Source organism: Coregonus lavaretus, assembly GCF_964263955.1.
Source record: "Coregonus lavaretus genome assembly, chromosome: 30".
In the NCBI taxonomy this organism is placed as follows: Eukaryota; Metazoa; Chordata; class Actinopteri; order Salmoniformes; family Salmonidae; genus Coregonus; species Coregonus lavaretus.
Window position 1 is genome coordinate 30,443,249 of NC_140017.1, and position 14,825 is coordinate 30,458,073.

At 42.2% G+C, this 14,825-nt stretch overlaps 1 protein-coding gene across 3 annotated transcripts in view; it reads left to right on the forward strand.

Moving 5' to 3' along the window:
- Positions 1–12,996, forward strand: part of LOC311105590 (neurofibromin-like) — a 91,531-nt gene extending 78,535 nt beyond the window's left edge. Inside the window, exons 49-55 of one of the 3 annotated variants that reach the window (XM_084147784.1) lie at positions 90–331; positions 752–852; positions 1,368–1,510; positions 1,993–2,039; positions 9,784–10,000; positions 11,337–11,390; positions 11,870–12,990. In XM_084147784.1, coding sequence (XP_084003910.1) covers positions 90–331; positions 752–852; positions 1,368–1,510; positions 1,993–2,039; positions 9,784–10,000; positions 11,337–11,390; positions 11,870–12,012 — 947 coding nt within the window. In that variant the 3' untranslated portion in view covers positions 12,013–12,990. Of the gene's footprint in view, positions 1–89; positions 332–751; positions 853–1,367; positions 1,511–1,992; positions 2,040–9,783; positions 10,001–11,336; positions 11,471–11,869 lie in introns of those variants that run through there. The other 2 variants (XM_084147782.1, XM_084147783.1) reach the window with 2 other exon arrangements.
- Positions 12,997–14,825: the final 1,829 nt, after the last annotated feature.

Here is a 14,825-nt window from a genome sequence, read left to right on the forward strand (position 1 = left end):
TCTCATGTCACCACCTTATCCCCTAGACCCTCTCCTCACCCTCTTCAATCATTAGCTCTACACTGTCTGTCTGTGGTGTATTTCTCCAGGCACCAGGAAGAGTTTTGATCACCTGATATCTGACTCCAAAGCACCAAAGAGACCAGAGATGGAATCTGGCGTCACCACCCCGCCTAAGGTGAGGTGCGTGGTGGAGAACGACTATGAGATAGACAGCCAAAGAATGGGCCACTCCCACCTCCGCAAGGTGTCTGTGACAGAGTCCAACGTTCTATTGGACGAGGAGGTGCTGACCGACCCCAAAGTCCAGGCCCTGCTGCTCACTGTCCTGGTGAGAGGATGAACACACACACAAACTCACACCTGGCAAAATAGGATAAACTTATAAAGCGGGTCATAATATAATCAAAACATATGTAACATACGCACTGGACATACAGTACATGTAGCACATACTTGGTGGACCACTAGTTACTGCTAGGGTCCAATTAGTCATCATGAATGGAATGCACATCGGGAGGCAGCAACAAACAGTGCATTCGGAAAATACCCCTTGGCTTTTTCCACATTTTGTTATGTTACAGCCTTATTCTAAAATGGATTAAATAGTTTTTTCCCCCCTCATCAATCAACAAAATGTGGAAAAGGTCAAGGGGTCTGAATACTTTCCGAATGCACTGTAGCATACAGCTTTCTACTGTATATAACTGGTTCAGTCTGTAAATGTATGCTCTCTGTTTATGTGTCCAAGGCCACCCAGGTCAAGTACACCACAGACGACTTTGACCAGAGGATCCTGTACGAGTATCTAGCTGAAGCTAGCGTCGTCTTCCCAAAGGTCTTTCCCGTCGTGTAAGTAAACATGCCCGAAAATACCAAATACATAGCCTAAGGGCCTGCTTTTCCATAAGCAAATCTAGAGACTGGAGAAAACCTGGGGAAATTATTTGAGTGCTTGAAAGCTGTTTTGGCCCAAGATGGTTGTTTTTTGGGGGGGAGGGAAGACCAATAGGTTTTTTGGAGGGAGGGAAGTCCCAATGATCTTCTGAGGAGAAGAGGCCTGTCCTGCTCCAAATGGATCATGGGAGTTGTAGTGTGGTTTACCTGGCTATATAGATGTACTTTCAATGTGGGCGGCTGTTTGTAGTTATAGTTGAAGTAGCTGTATACAAGCAAAAATTTCACGGGTTCAAAATATAGATTAACTTGAGAACTATCTCGTATGAGGGCTAGTTATTCACCAGTGTGTTTGAGTCCTGTCATGATATATGTTGACAGGGCCACTGGGAAAGTGTGTTGCGTCTGTAATGATTATGGAGCCTACCTACCAAGCTGATGTTTATCTTTGTGTGTCCTCCTCTCCTCAGCCACAACCTTCTGGACTCTAAGATCAACACGCTGCTGTCTATGTGCCAGGATACCAACCTGCTGAACCCAGTGCATGGCATTGTTCAAAGTGTGGTCTACCATGAAGAGTCTCCTCCACAATACCAACCCTCCTATCTACAGAGTATGTACAGTAATCTACAGGCCTGCTCTACCCATCTCTCTCCTCTCTCTCTGTCTCTCAGTTCCCATCTCCTCTACCTCATCTCCCATCATCCATCTCTCTCTGCCCTCTACCTTTCTCTCTTTCTTTCTCTCTCTCTCTCTCTCTCGCTCTCTCTCTCTCTCTCTCTCTCTCTCTGTCTGTCTCTGTCCCCATCTCCTTCGCTACCTCTCTCATTCTTCATCTCTCTCTCTCTCTCTCTCTCTCTGTCTCGCTCTGTCTGTCTCAGTCCCTATCTCCTCCTCTACATCTCATCTCCCATCCTTCATCTCTCTCTGCCCCCTCCCTTTCTATCTCGCCCTCTCCCCTGAATGTTATGGAGTGTTTTCTTCTTTAGCAGTATAACTTTGCCAATGATACCTTTCTCCCTCCATTACTTTCTCTCTCTCTCTCTCTCTCTCTCTCTCTCGCTCTCGCTCTCTCTCTCTCACACACACACATAGGCTTCGGCTTCAACGGACTTTGGAGGTTTGCCGGACCCTTCTCAAAGGTATGATTCATTGCCCTCATATTTTCCTTTCATTCTCCCCAAGGCAGTGCGGCCGTGCTGGAAGAATTCAGCCCCGGTAAGCAATTACAGCCTTGCCAGGGAGCCGGCCGATTGCCCCAAGATTTATTGGACATCCTTCTCTTTCTCTCTCTCTCTCTCTCTCTCTCTCTCTCTCTCTTTCTCTCTCTCTCTCTCAGAAAATGATGTCATGGCTTTAGAAGCTTCTGATAGGCTAATTTACATAATTTGAGTCAATTGGAGGTGTACCTGTGGATGTATTTCAAGGCCTACCTTCAAACTCAGTGCCTCTTTGCTTGACATCATGGGAAAATCAACAGAAATCAGCCAAGACCTCAGAAAAAAAATGGTAGACCTCCACAAATCTGGTTCATCCTTGGGAGCAATTTCCAAACGCCTGAAGTTACCACGTTCATCTGTACAAACAATAGTACGCAAGTATAAACACCATGGGACCACGCAGCCGTCATACCGCTCAGGAAGGAGACGCGTTCTGTCTCCTAGAGATGAACATACTTTGGTGCGAAAAGTGCAAATCAATCCCAGAACAACAGCAAAGGACCTTGTGAAGATGCTGGAGGAAACCGGTACAAAAGTATCTATATCCACAGTAAAACGAGTCCTAAATCGACATAACCTGAAAGGCCGCTCAGCAAGGAAGAAGCCACTGCTCCAAAACCGCCATAAAAAAGCCAGACTACGGTTTGCAACTGCACATGGGGACAAAGATCGTACTTTTTGGAGAAATGTCCTCTGGTCTGATGAAACAAAAATAGAACTGTTTGGCCATAATGACCATCGTTATGTTTGGAGGAAAAAGGGGGTCGCTGTTTTTTAAATTATATGAGAAAAAACTATTCAATTTTATTTGGAACGGCAAGCCAGACAAAATTAAAAGGGCATATTTATATAATGAATATGAATTCGGAGGACAGAAATTATTAAATATTAAAGCATTAGACCTATCACTAAAAGCTTCAGTCCTACAAAAGTTATACTTAAATCCGAACTGGTTCTCAAGCAAATTAGTAAGATTGTCTCACCCAATGTTGAAGACATGCCCTTTTCCCTTTATTCAGATTATAACAGCTCATTTGCAGTTATTTGAAAAGGAAATCATCTCCCAAATATCACTATTTCTAAAACAAGCCATAGAAAGTTGGTTGCAATTTCAATTTAATCCTCCAGAAACGACAGAACAAATAATGCAACAAATATTGTGGTTGAATTCAAATATACTAATTGACAAAAAACATTTATTTTTTGACAGAATGTTTAAAAAAGGTATAATCTTCGTAAATGATATCATCGGTAGGACTGGTGGAGTTATGTCGCACATGCAGCTAACAAAAACATATGGATGTCTGCTCTACCCAAAATTACAACCAAATAATTGCAGCCTTACCGCAAAAGTGGAAGAGGAAAGTGGAAGGGGGAGAAAGTAAGGAACTTGTCTGTCGGCCTTGCATTAAAGAACATAATTTGGTTAAGGGGAAACTGTGATAAATAAAAAAGTATATCAGTTTCACTTAAGGAACAAAGGATTGACAGCCGTCCCATATAGATTGCAAAATAGTTGGGAAGAGGTCTTTGACGTACCGATCCCATGGCATAGTGTTTATGAACTGACACGCAAAACGACACCGGATTCAAAAATTTGAATCTTTCAATTTCAATTATTATATAAAATTCTTGCTACCAATAGAATGTTATTTATATGGGGGATACAATCTTCCCAGCTCTGCAGATTTTGCTGTGAAGAGACAGAATCATTAGATCATTTGTTTTGGTTCTGTCCATTTGTAGCTTGTTTTTGGACACAGGTCCAGGAATGGCTAAAGGATTGCAATATTTACCTGGAGCTAACCTTGCAGATAGCATTACTGGGTGATCTGAAAAGTCATAGTCAATCGATCAATAATATAATAATACTTTTAGCAAAAATGTTTATTTTTAATTCACAATCTGTAGAAGCAATGAGAATAGAAAGGTTCAGAACTTTTGCAAAACATCACAGTACGGTTGAAATATATATGGCAAATAGAAATCCTATATGGATGGTGTTAAGAGATACAGTGCGGAAAAAAAGTATTTAGTCAGCCACCAATTGTGCAAGTTCCCCCACTTAAAAAGATGAGAGAGGCCTGTAATTTTCATCATAGGTACACGTCAACTATGACAGACAAATTGAGAAAAAGAAATCCCTACGCCGCCAGGGACTCAAATCCTGCAGTGCCAGACGTGTCCCCCTGCTTAAGCCAGTACATGTCCAGGCCTGTCTGAAGTTTGCTAGAGTGCATTTGGATGATCCAGAAGAGGATTGGGAGAATGTCATATGGTCAGATGAAACCAAAATATAACTTTTTGGTAAAAACTCAACTCGTCGTGTTTGGAGGACAAAGAATGCTGAGTTGCATCCAAAGAACACCATACCTACTGTGAAGCATGGGGGTTGGAAACATCATGCTTTGGGGCTGTTTTTCTGCAAAGGGACCAGGACGACTGATCCGTGTAAAGGAAAGAATGAATGGGGCCATGTATCGTGAGATTTTGAGTGAAAACCTCCTTCCATCAGCAAGGGCATTGAAGATGAAACGTGGCTGGGTCTTTCAGCATGACAATGATCCCAAACACACCGCCCGGGCAACGAAGGAGTGGCTTCGTAAGAAGCATTTCAAGGTCCTGGAGTGGCCTAGCCAGTCTCCAGATCTCAACCCCATAGAAAATCTTTGGAGGGAGTTGAAAGTCCGTGTTGCCCAGCGACAGCCCCAAAACATCACTGCTCTAGAGGAGATCTGCATGGAGGAATGGGCCAAAATACCAGCAACAGTGTGTGAAAACCTTGTGAAGACTTACAGAAAACGTTTGACCTGTGTCATTGCCAACAAAGGGTATATAACAAAGTATTGAGAAACTTTAGTTATTGACCAAATACTTATTTTCCACCATAATTTGCAAATAAATTCATTAAAAATCCTACAATGTGATTTTCTGGATTTTTTTCCCCTCATTTTGTCTGTCATAGTTGACGTGTACCTATGATGAAAATTACAGGGCTCTCTCATCTTTTTAAGTGGGAGAACTTGCACAATTGGTGGCTGACTAAATACTTTTTTCCCCCACTGTAGATGGGAGGTATTGAATAGAGTTGAAGGATGGGGCTAATAACAAATAACAACAAATAATAACAAAGATAGCTAATAATGTAAGCATACTGTGTCCATAATAAGTATATAGGTTGTATGTTGGGAGCTTTTGGGAAAGAGCACAGTTAGAAAGATATGGCATATAGAAGCAAATTGGATGGACATCATGAAAATGATCGGAGAGGTTGAGAGTAGAAGAAGTTCAGGAGCAAAAATAAATAAATTATATACAGTGTGGGGAAAAAAGTATGGTATGGTAGGCTTTGTTACTTTGGTCCCAGCTCTCTGCAGGTCATTCACTAGGTCCCCCCGTGTGGTTCTGGGATTTTTGCTCACCGTTCTTGTGATAATTTTGACCCCACGGGGAGAGATCTTGCGTGGAGCCCCAGATCGAGGGAGATTATCAGTGGTCTTGTATGTCTTCCATTTCCTAATAATTGCTCCCACAGTTGATTTCTTCAAACCAAGCTGCTTACCTATTGCAGATTCAGTCTTCCCAGCCTGGTGCAGGTCTACAATTTTGTTTCTGGTGTCCTTTGACAGCTCTTTGGTCTTGGCCATAGTGGAGTTTGGAGTGTGACTGTTTGAGGTTGTGGACAGGTGTCTTTTATACTGATAACAAGTTCAAACAGGTGCCATTAATACAGGTAACGAGTTTTAATGGTAGGTTTATTTGAACAGTGAGAGACAGAATAACAACTAAATAAATCCAGAAGAACACATGTCAAAAATGTTATAAATTGATTTGCATTTTAATGAGGGAAATAAGTATTTGACCCCTCTACAAAACATGACTTAGTACTTGGTGGCAAAACCCTTGTTGGCAATCACAGAGGTCAGACGTTTCTTGTAGTTGGCCACCAGGTTTGCACACATCTCAGGAGGGATTATGTCCCACTCCTCTTTGCAGATCTTCTCCAAGTCATTAAGTTTTCGAGGCTGACGTTTGGCAACTCGAACCTTCAGCTCCCTCCACAGATTTTCTATGGGATTAAGGTCTGGAGACTGGCTAGGCCACTCCAGGACCTTAGTGTGCTTCTTCTTGAGCCACTCCTTTGTTGCCTTGGCCGTGTGTTTTGGGTCATTGTCATGCTGGAATACCCATCCACGACCCATTTTCATTGCCCTGGCTGAGGGAAGGAGGTTCTCAACCAAGATTTGACGGTACGTGGCCCCGTCCATCGTCCCTTTGATGCGGTGAAGCATAATGTTTCCAAAGCATAATGTTTCCACCTCCATGTTTGACGGTGTGGATGGTGTTCTTGGGGTCATAGGCAGCATTCCTCCTCCTCCAAACACGGCGAGTTGAGTTGATGCCAAAGAGCTCGATTTTGGTCTCATCTGACCACAACACTTTCACCCTGTTCTCCTCTGAATCATTCAGATGTTCATTGGCAAACTTCTGACGGGCCTGTATATGTGCTTTCTTGAGCAGGGGGACCTTGCAGCTGCTGCAGGATTTCAGTCCTTCACGGCGTAGTGTGTTACCAATTGTTTTCTTGGTGACTATGGTCCCAGCTGCCTTGAGATCATTGACAAGATCCTCCCGTGTAGTTCTGGGCTGATTCCTCACCGTTCTCATGATCATTGCAACTCCACCAGGTGAGATCTTGCATGGAGCCCCAGGCCGAGGGAGATTGACAGTTATTTTGTGTTTCTTCCATTTGCTAATAATCCCACCAACTGTTGTCACCTTCTCAACAAGCTGCTTGGCGATGGTCTTGTAGCCCATTCCAGCCTTGTGTAGGTCTACAATCTTGTCCCAGACATCCTTGGAGAGCTCTTTGGTCTTGGCCATGGTGGAGAGTTTGGAATCTGATTGATTGATTGCTTCTGTGGACAGGTGTCTTTTATACAGGTAAAAAGCTGAGATTAGGAGCACTCCCTTTAAGAGTGTGCTCCTAATCTCAGCTCGTTACCTGTATAAAAGACACCTGGGAGCCAGAAATCTTTCTTATTGAGAGGGGGTCAAATACTTATTTCCCTCATTAAAATGCAAATCAATTTATAACATTTTTGACATGCGTTTTTCTGGATTTTTTTGTTGTTATTCTGTCTCTCACTGTTCAAATAAACCTACCATTAAAATTATAGACTGATAATTTCTTTGTCAGTGGGCAAACGTACAAAATCAGCAGGGGAGTGCTGTATATATATATATATATATATATATATATATATATATATATATATATATATATATAATATAATATAATTATTGTAAAATTAACTGTGTCCATAAGGTGTAGATAGTAAGTATAGACCGGAAGTAGAGGCCTGGGCATTGTTGTTCACTAATTTACTCCAAGTAGGGAAAGGATGGCGGGGTTGAAAAGTAATAAAGGGGAGTATATATATAAAAAACATGGGGGATTGGAAGTGATGCAGACAATACATTGATAGAAGATACAATCTATCTGCAATATTAAGCTGATCCACCCCCCCCCCCCCAAATTTTTTTTAAATACAAAATAAAAAAGGGGGTCGCTGTTACGAGAATTTCTATCCCAATGTTTCAAAAATGAACTTATTACTCAGTCTGTATCCCAGAGGTTGTAAATCTCTAATAATCAGACCAAGCAGCCCAGCATACAATCATCAGGCATTATTCATGAGAACGTTCTAAAACAAAATGGTCGTACAATATTTTTATATGCACACGTCAGAGGAAAAATCCCACCCCTCTTTAGGCGGGCTGTAGTTTTCCACTGGAAAACTGCTCTCCTGACCATCAGGTCACACACACACACACACACAATATCCTGCAAGCCTTTCACTCCCCTTTCCTTGTGTGTTTTGGGATTAGTCATACATTATTAGTTTAGATGAGGGTGTGACATTGTAGTCATATCTCACTCACACATTCCTTTATCAGTCGCTTGCAAGCCGAAGAACACCATCTCATACGTGAAGCACGGGTGTGGCAGCATCATGCTGTGGGGGTGCTTTGCTGCAGGAGGGACTGGTGCACTTCACAAAATAGATGGCATCATGAGGAAGGACAATTATGTGGATATATTGAAGCAACATCTCAAAACATCAGTCAGGAAGTTAAAGCTTGGTCGCAAATGGGTCTTCCAAATAGACAACGACCCCAAGCATACTTCCAAAGTTGTGGCAAAATGGCTTAAGAACAACAAAGTCAAGGTATTGGAGTGGCCATCGCAAAGCCCTGACCTCAATCCTATAGAACATTTGTGGGCAGAACTGAAAAAGCGTGTGTGAGCTAGGAGGCCTACAAACCTGACTCAGTTACACCAGCTCTGTCAGGAGGAATGGGCCAAAATTCACCCAACTTATTGTGGGAAGCTTGTGGAAGGCTACCCAAAAACGTTTGACCCAAGTTAAACAATTTAAAGGCAATGCTACCAAATACTAATTGAGTGTATGTAAACTTCTGACCCACTGGGAATGTGATGAAATAAATACAAGCTGAAATAAATCATTCTCTCTTCTGACGTTTCACATTCTTAAAATCAAGTGGTGATCCTAACTGACCTAAGACAGGGAATTTTTACTAGGATTAAATATCAGGATTGATGAAAAACTGAGTTTAAATGTATTTGGCTAAGGTGTATGTAAACTTCCGACTTCAACTGTATATATGAATACATGTTGATTGTAAATCACTTTGGATCAAAACGTCTGCTAAATGACTGTGTATTATATCTAATGTGTATTATATAAAATGCAGAACTGTTCGGTCACTGCCTATTTTTACTCCTCAGAGGGCATAATACTATGGCTGGGAATTGCCAGGGACTTCACGATACGATATTATCACGATACTTAGGTGCCGATATGTATTGTGATTTTCACTATTCTATATGTATTGTGATTCTCACTATTCTATATGTATTGTGATTCTCACTATTCTATATGTATTGTGATTCTCACTATTCTATATGTATTGTGATTCAATACTGTGATTTTATTGCGATTCGATGTTCCTAACATACAGTATTGCTCACCATATGTCTGCTGCAGAAATATCCCGATATGTAGCTGTATCGATCCCCCCCTTCCCCATCACTACAGAATACGTGTCCCTTTGAAGCTTGTAGGTGCTCTTAGACTCTCTGTTTTCACTGTGTACCCATTATCCCTCGCTTCAACAAACAAAAGGTGCCATTTGCCATCTGTTTGTTTGGGGGAATGTCAGTCAGGAAACAATGTATTAAAGCCTTGCCAAAGGCTGAGGATCAATGTCTCCTGTGATTTAGCTCAAGGAGATATTAAACTGTTAGACTGTGATATTTGTTGGCCCATGTTCCCCTCACACTCTCTCTCTTTCTTGTTTTTATTTTGTTCTCTATTCCACCGCCCTATACCCACCCCCCTATACCCACCCCCCTATACCCACCCCCCTATACCCACCCCCCTATACCCACCGCCCTATACCCACCCCCCTATACCCACCGCCCTATACCCACCGCCCTATACCCACCGCCCTATACCCACCCCCCTATATCCACCGCCCTATACCCACCGCCCTACCTGACATCTCCTTTTCTGCCTCTTTCTCCCTTTCTACCTCTATTCCCTCCTCCTCCTCTCTCCATCCCATGTCTAACCATCAGCAAACTCAGATCCCAGACTACGCTGAGCTGATTGTGAAGTTCCTGGAGGCCTTGATTGACCGCTACCTGCCTGGTACAGAGGAGGAGAGGAGCGAGGAGCAGCTCCGTACCCCCACCTCCCCCTACCCCCCTGTCACCCAGAGCCAGCTCAGCATCACCGCTAACCTCAACCTCTCCAACTCCATGACCTCCCTGGCCACCTCGCAGCACTCCCCAGGTTAGCATAGTATACACGCGTGGACACAATCTTTATTGATCCACCCTGGGAGTAGCACATGGTCAACTGCAGACCAGTGCCCCTAGAGCACACACAGACACACACACCCCATTTATACATACAGGCCGACACACAAATACACCACTAACATCCTACTTATGATACAGGTTGAGTCCTACCGATGTAAGGTGTTGTGTTAAGTATCTAGAGGCAAGCGAAGTGTCTGTGGGTGCTGTTGCTGTGGGTTATTTCTAGGTCTACCGCTTGCATTCTCTGTGTCGAATCTGTCACTTGTGCTGATATCTCTTCTCACAATATGATGATGCTGCTGTGCACTAAATATATCACATGTTGCAAGATGTCAGAAAAGCACTGCAAGATTTTAACTATTGCCAAAAACAACTAAATGACTTGGACAAATGCTGAAATATAGTGTTTGAAATATGCAGGGGGAGGAAAGGCAGGGGTACCTAGTTAACACCATCAAACATCTCAGACATTTTGTTTCTATGTTGCATGTGTCTACTGTCTGTCGTGCTTTCTTTCTTGCTCTCAGCAATGAACTCTAATCCCCTCGCTCTCTTTCTGGGTCTGGTCTGTGTGTAACATCCCCATCATGCTCTACTCGATGTGGTGTGGTGGTGTAGTCTATAGACGGTCCCCAACTCTGTCCCATCCCAAGCCGTCGGACGAGACGACGCCAACGAAAACATCTGGTACAAATCACAACCATAGAGCCTCCCTGGGCCGCTAACGCTAGCCCCAGCCCGAGCCTATAGTTTGCATACTGTGGTAACTCGCATCACTTGACCATTTCTGTCTGCTGTTCTCACTATGCTAGCTGCTAGCTTTTAGAATCACCTAGCTAATACCAGTGTTTTTGTTATTACTTCTAGAATAAATTGATTGTATTATTAGTGCTATGTATCAGTACTATATTGCTGAAGTAGATGTAATATATTGTTAGCCTTTCCACAGAAAAATATACATTTCATTCTTAGTAGCCTTTCATACAGTTATTCATGCCATTAAAACACCACCAGGTATTGTCTTTGCGTTACACTCTGTTTCTGGTTTCTTTTCAACTGTCTGTATCTGAAAACCATTTAATCTGAAAACCACCTCATTGAAGTGTCTTAATTCCTTCATGTCAATGCTAAAGATCCATCTTGCCGTCTGTTGTTAATTTTTTCATTCAGTGTATTTGACTCATTCTCTTCCTGTTTTTGTTCTGTTACCCTTGTTTTAATGTGTTTCTCAACTTTCTCCTCAGTTGCTGTGGTCATTCATTCTTGTTTCTCTCCCTCTGTCTCTTTCTTTCTCTCTCTCTGTAAAGCCTCTCTGCCTTTCTCTAAGTCAGCTGTTTTTGCGCCACACCTCCTCCTCCCAGGTACTCTTCCTCTTTGACCTTGTGACCCCAAAGGTCAAGCAACCTCATCCCCCTCAGTAAAAAACACCAAAATAACTAATCCAATGTGAAAGTGAGTGTGAGAAACCCACTAACTGTATCCAGTGCCAGAATAGCAACTTAAAATCTGCCACCCACTGCCACACAAAGAGTAATCAGTTAGTAATATTGTTGTTTGTGCTGGTGTAGTTGTAAGAAACTAATAAGGGGCTGGGGGCAGAATCCCTATTCAATAATAAAAGGCTGTTTTAGAGGGTAACTTGTGCTCTCTGTCTGACAATGTAGTGGAGCCTGGAGATGTTGAGTTCATTCAGGGTGAGAATATGCCTTTAGTTTTATACCAAAGCTATGGCACAGCGCCATCTGCTGTTCAACAGTGGTATTGAATCTGAGTCACTGAGAATGACTCTCTCCCCTCCCTTCTCGTCTTCCCTCTCTATTCTCTTCTTCCCTCTGTCCAGGCGTGGATAAGGAGAATGTGCAGCTCTCCCCCAGCGCGGCGCTCTCCACCAGTGGACGGATCCGCCATGGCTCTGCTAGTCAGGTGCAGAAACAGCGCAGCGCGGGCAGCTTCAAAAGGCCTAGCATCAAGAAGATAGTATGAGACAAAGAGATAGAAAGAGATGGAGAGAACAATAGCCATCCAAAGGCCCCTCCTTGCCCACCGTGCCACACACCTTGCTGCACTCCTCTTTTTACCCTTCATTTTGTTCTGTGATGGATGGTCAAGTCAACCTGAGGATCAGGGTTGTATTGGAGAAGTAGCTGCGTTTGTCTCTGTGTTCCTTTGGTTGTCAGGCATCTGGAGTATTGCAACATGAGAGATGACTTCGGATGGATTAAGTTGTTATTTCCATTCAGAAATGTGGTCCAGGATTTTTTAAATTTATTTTTGGCCATTAAAAGGACTGAAACTGTCAAGGTGACTGAAATAAGATGAACGAAATAAGCCATTCAGTAATCATCTTGATTTTTTTTTGCTCTTTGTCTGTTGAATTCTCAAAGAATCCAGATATCAGTTACATATATAACGTATTCAGTGTAAGAACTGGACAACATGATGTTTGGTGACTGCTGCATTGGTGACATAGGAAGATGACTGGGCGAATCAATGTGGTCCACCCGGCATAGATGTTGGACCATTATGACATCGTGCCCAGGAGGGAAAGAACGGAGGGATTTTGAACCTGTATAATGAAGGACAGGCTCTTGCCTCAGCTTCAACCCCACAGTCTACTCCAAACCAACCCTACTACCGCCTTCACACCGCCTCCTCACAGCAAGGCTGCAACAGCCAGTCGCCACTTCCATCTATGCCGGGTGAACCAAATGGCCAAACAACAGATGGATAGTCATGTTGTTAGCAAAACCTTCAAACCACAGTCTTAAAACCTGGATTTGGATGCACATTGTCATTTTGATTCTTCCCAGTTGTGTACATATTTATGTATATAGATGTATAGAAAGGATATATAACTATTCCTAATAATAATAATAATAATTGGGTTGTTGTTTTATCCATGGTGTGCCTTCGTCAGGGTTTTCCGATGTGTATAATTGTGTCAAATAAAGTGAAGCCTTGCTTGGGAAAATAACAGTTACTAATTATATAGAGACTTATGTTCACTCTACGTGAATGCTCTTTAGAGCTGCATTGTTAACTGTATGTCATGATCGTCAAGTATACAATCACCAATAATACCCTGCTGCCTGAAAGTATTTAACCTGTACAGATAGACAGTCTTTACTAAATATTGAAGCTATTCTTTTTTAAACATTTGCCATGCATGAATATGAATTTCAAGACACTAGATAGAACTGCGCAAACTTGTAAATATTGAAAGCCTTTATTTTATTGATTTTTATAATTGTTTCTCTATATTGCATTTGGATTGGTTTACAGTTCCAACCGTGACTAGGAAAATTAAGTAATATGCCCCAAAAATGCCAAAACCCATCAGTAATAGCAACTACGTGGATACTTAAATTGACATGATATAGATCCAAATATTGCTATTGATCACACCTGTCTAAGATGATGTGTGATACTGAATTGATCATATTGAAGTTCTGGTTTGATAAGATGTCAATACATTCTCCTGATTTCCTGTTCACACACAGAGGTGTCTCTTTCTCTAGTTGAATGAAGTCTACCTATGAATGACGTCCTATGTCCAAATGAAAGGTGAGGGAAATGAGGGCGGCCATGACTTTGTTGTATGAAGGAGTCATTCACTCCCTTCCCCTTGCTCTTGATCCTAACCTTTCCATTTGTGCATATCAGTAAGGTTAGAAGCTATATGGTGGAAGCCCCACCATTACACTGTTATACCATCAAGATTCCTGACCCTTGGGATCTGCAGACATGGAAGGGTTGGGGAGGGGGAGGGAACGGCTGTTACTTAACAGTCATTGGGACAGGACCTCAATCCCAGACGCCCTTGCAGCAGATCCAGGGGCACTGCACCAAAGACTAGCTTGCACTATGGGAAAGGTTAATGATGATATCCATTCATTCAAAACATGTTTTTAGAAATGATGCTTTTAATGATTACTTTTGTGTGTGTGTGAGAGAGAGAATGTTGTTTTCCTTGGAGGATCTTTAGTATTTGGTTTTCCACTCCACTACATGTTGTGTTTAAATGTCATTGTGACAAATTAATGTCCCAACATGGCACTCTGCAGCTTCCACAGCATCATCCTCTCACAGGAAAGGGCCCAATCCTAATTTGAGATTAGTGCACGCAAATCTCCCATAAATATCAATGCAAGGTGCTTTAGACGAAAGTGCCAGTTGGCTTTCTTCTAGGTTGTTTTACCTCTAATACCTGAGTCCCTGTATACCACTCCAGAAAGGCACTTAACCCTAATTGCTTCTGTAAGTCGCTCTGGATAAGAGCGTCTGCTAAATGACTAAAATGTAAATGTATACCTGAGTCCCTGTGTACCACTGCAGAAAAGATTGGACACAGTTAAATGTATGTGTGCATCGTTCTAATTTAAGTTATTGATCCATACATTTGGCAAAATTTGTTTCCAGCCTTTTCTGTGGAATAGCATTAGTTGTACTTGTGTTGGTATTTTTTGATATATCAAATTTCCCCTGAATATATTTATGAAGGAAGCAAGTGTAGTTTACTATCATGGAAACCGTTTCAATTGAATAAAGGAGTGAATGAGGAAAGGAAAGGAAGAGACAGGTCTTCAAGTGTTATTGACTATATTTGTAAAGGGAAAACTGAAATATATATCAGAACTTAACAAGGGTACCAAACGCTATTTACACAATTAGATATCAAGGAAACCAAATATATATATATAGATACATACATACATACATACAGTGGGGGGGAAAGTATTTAGTCAGCCACCAATTGTGCAAGTTCTCCCACTTAAAAAGATGAGAGGCCTGTAATT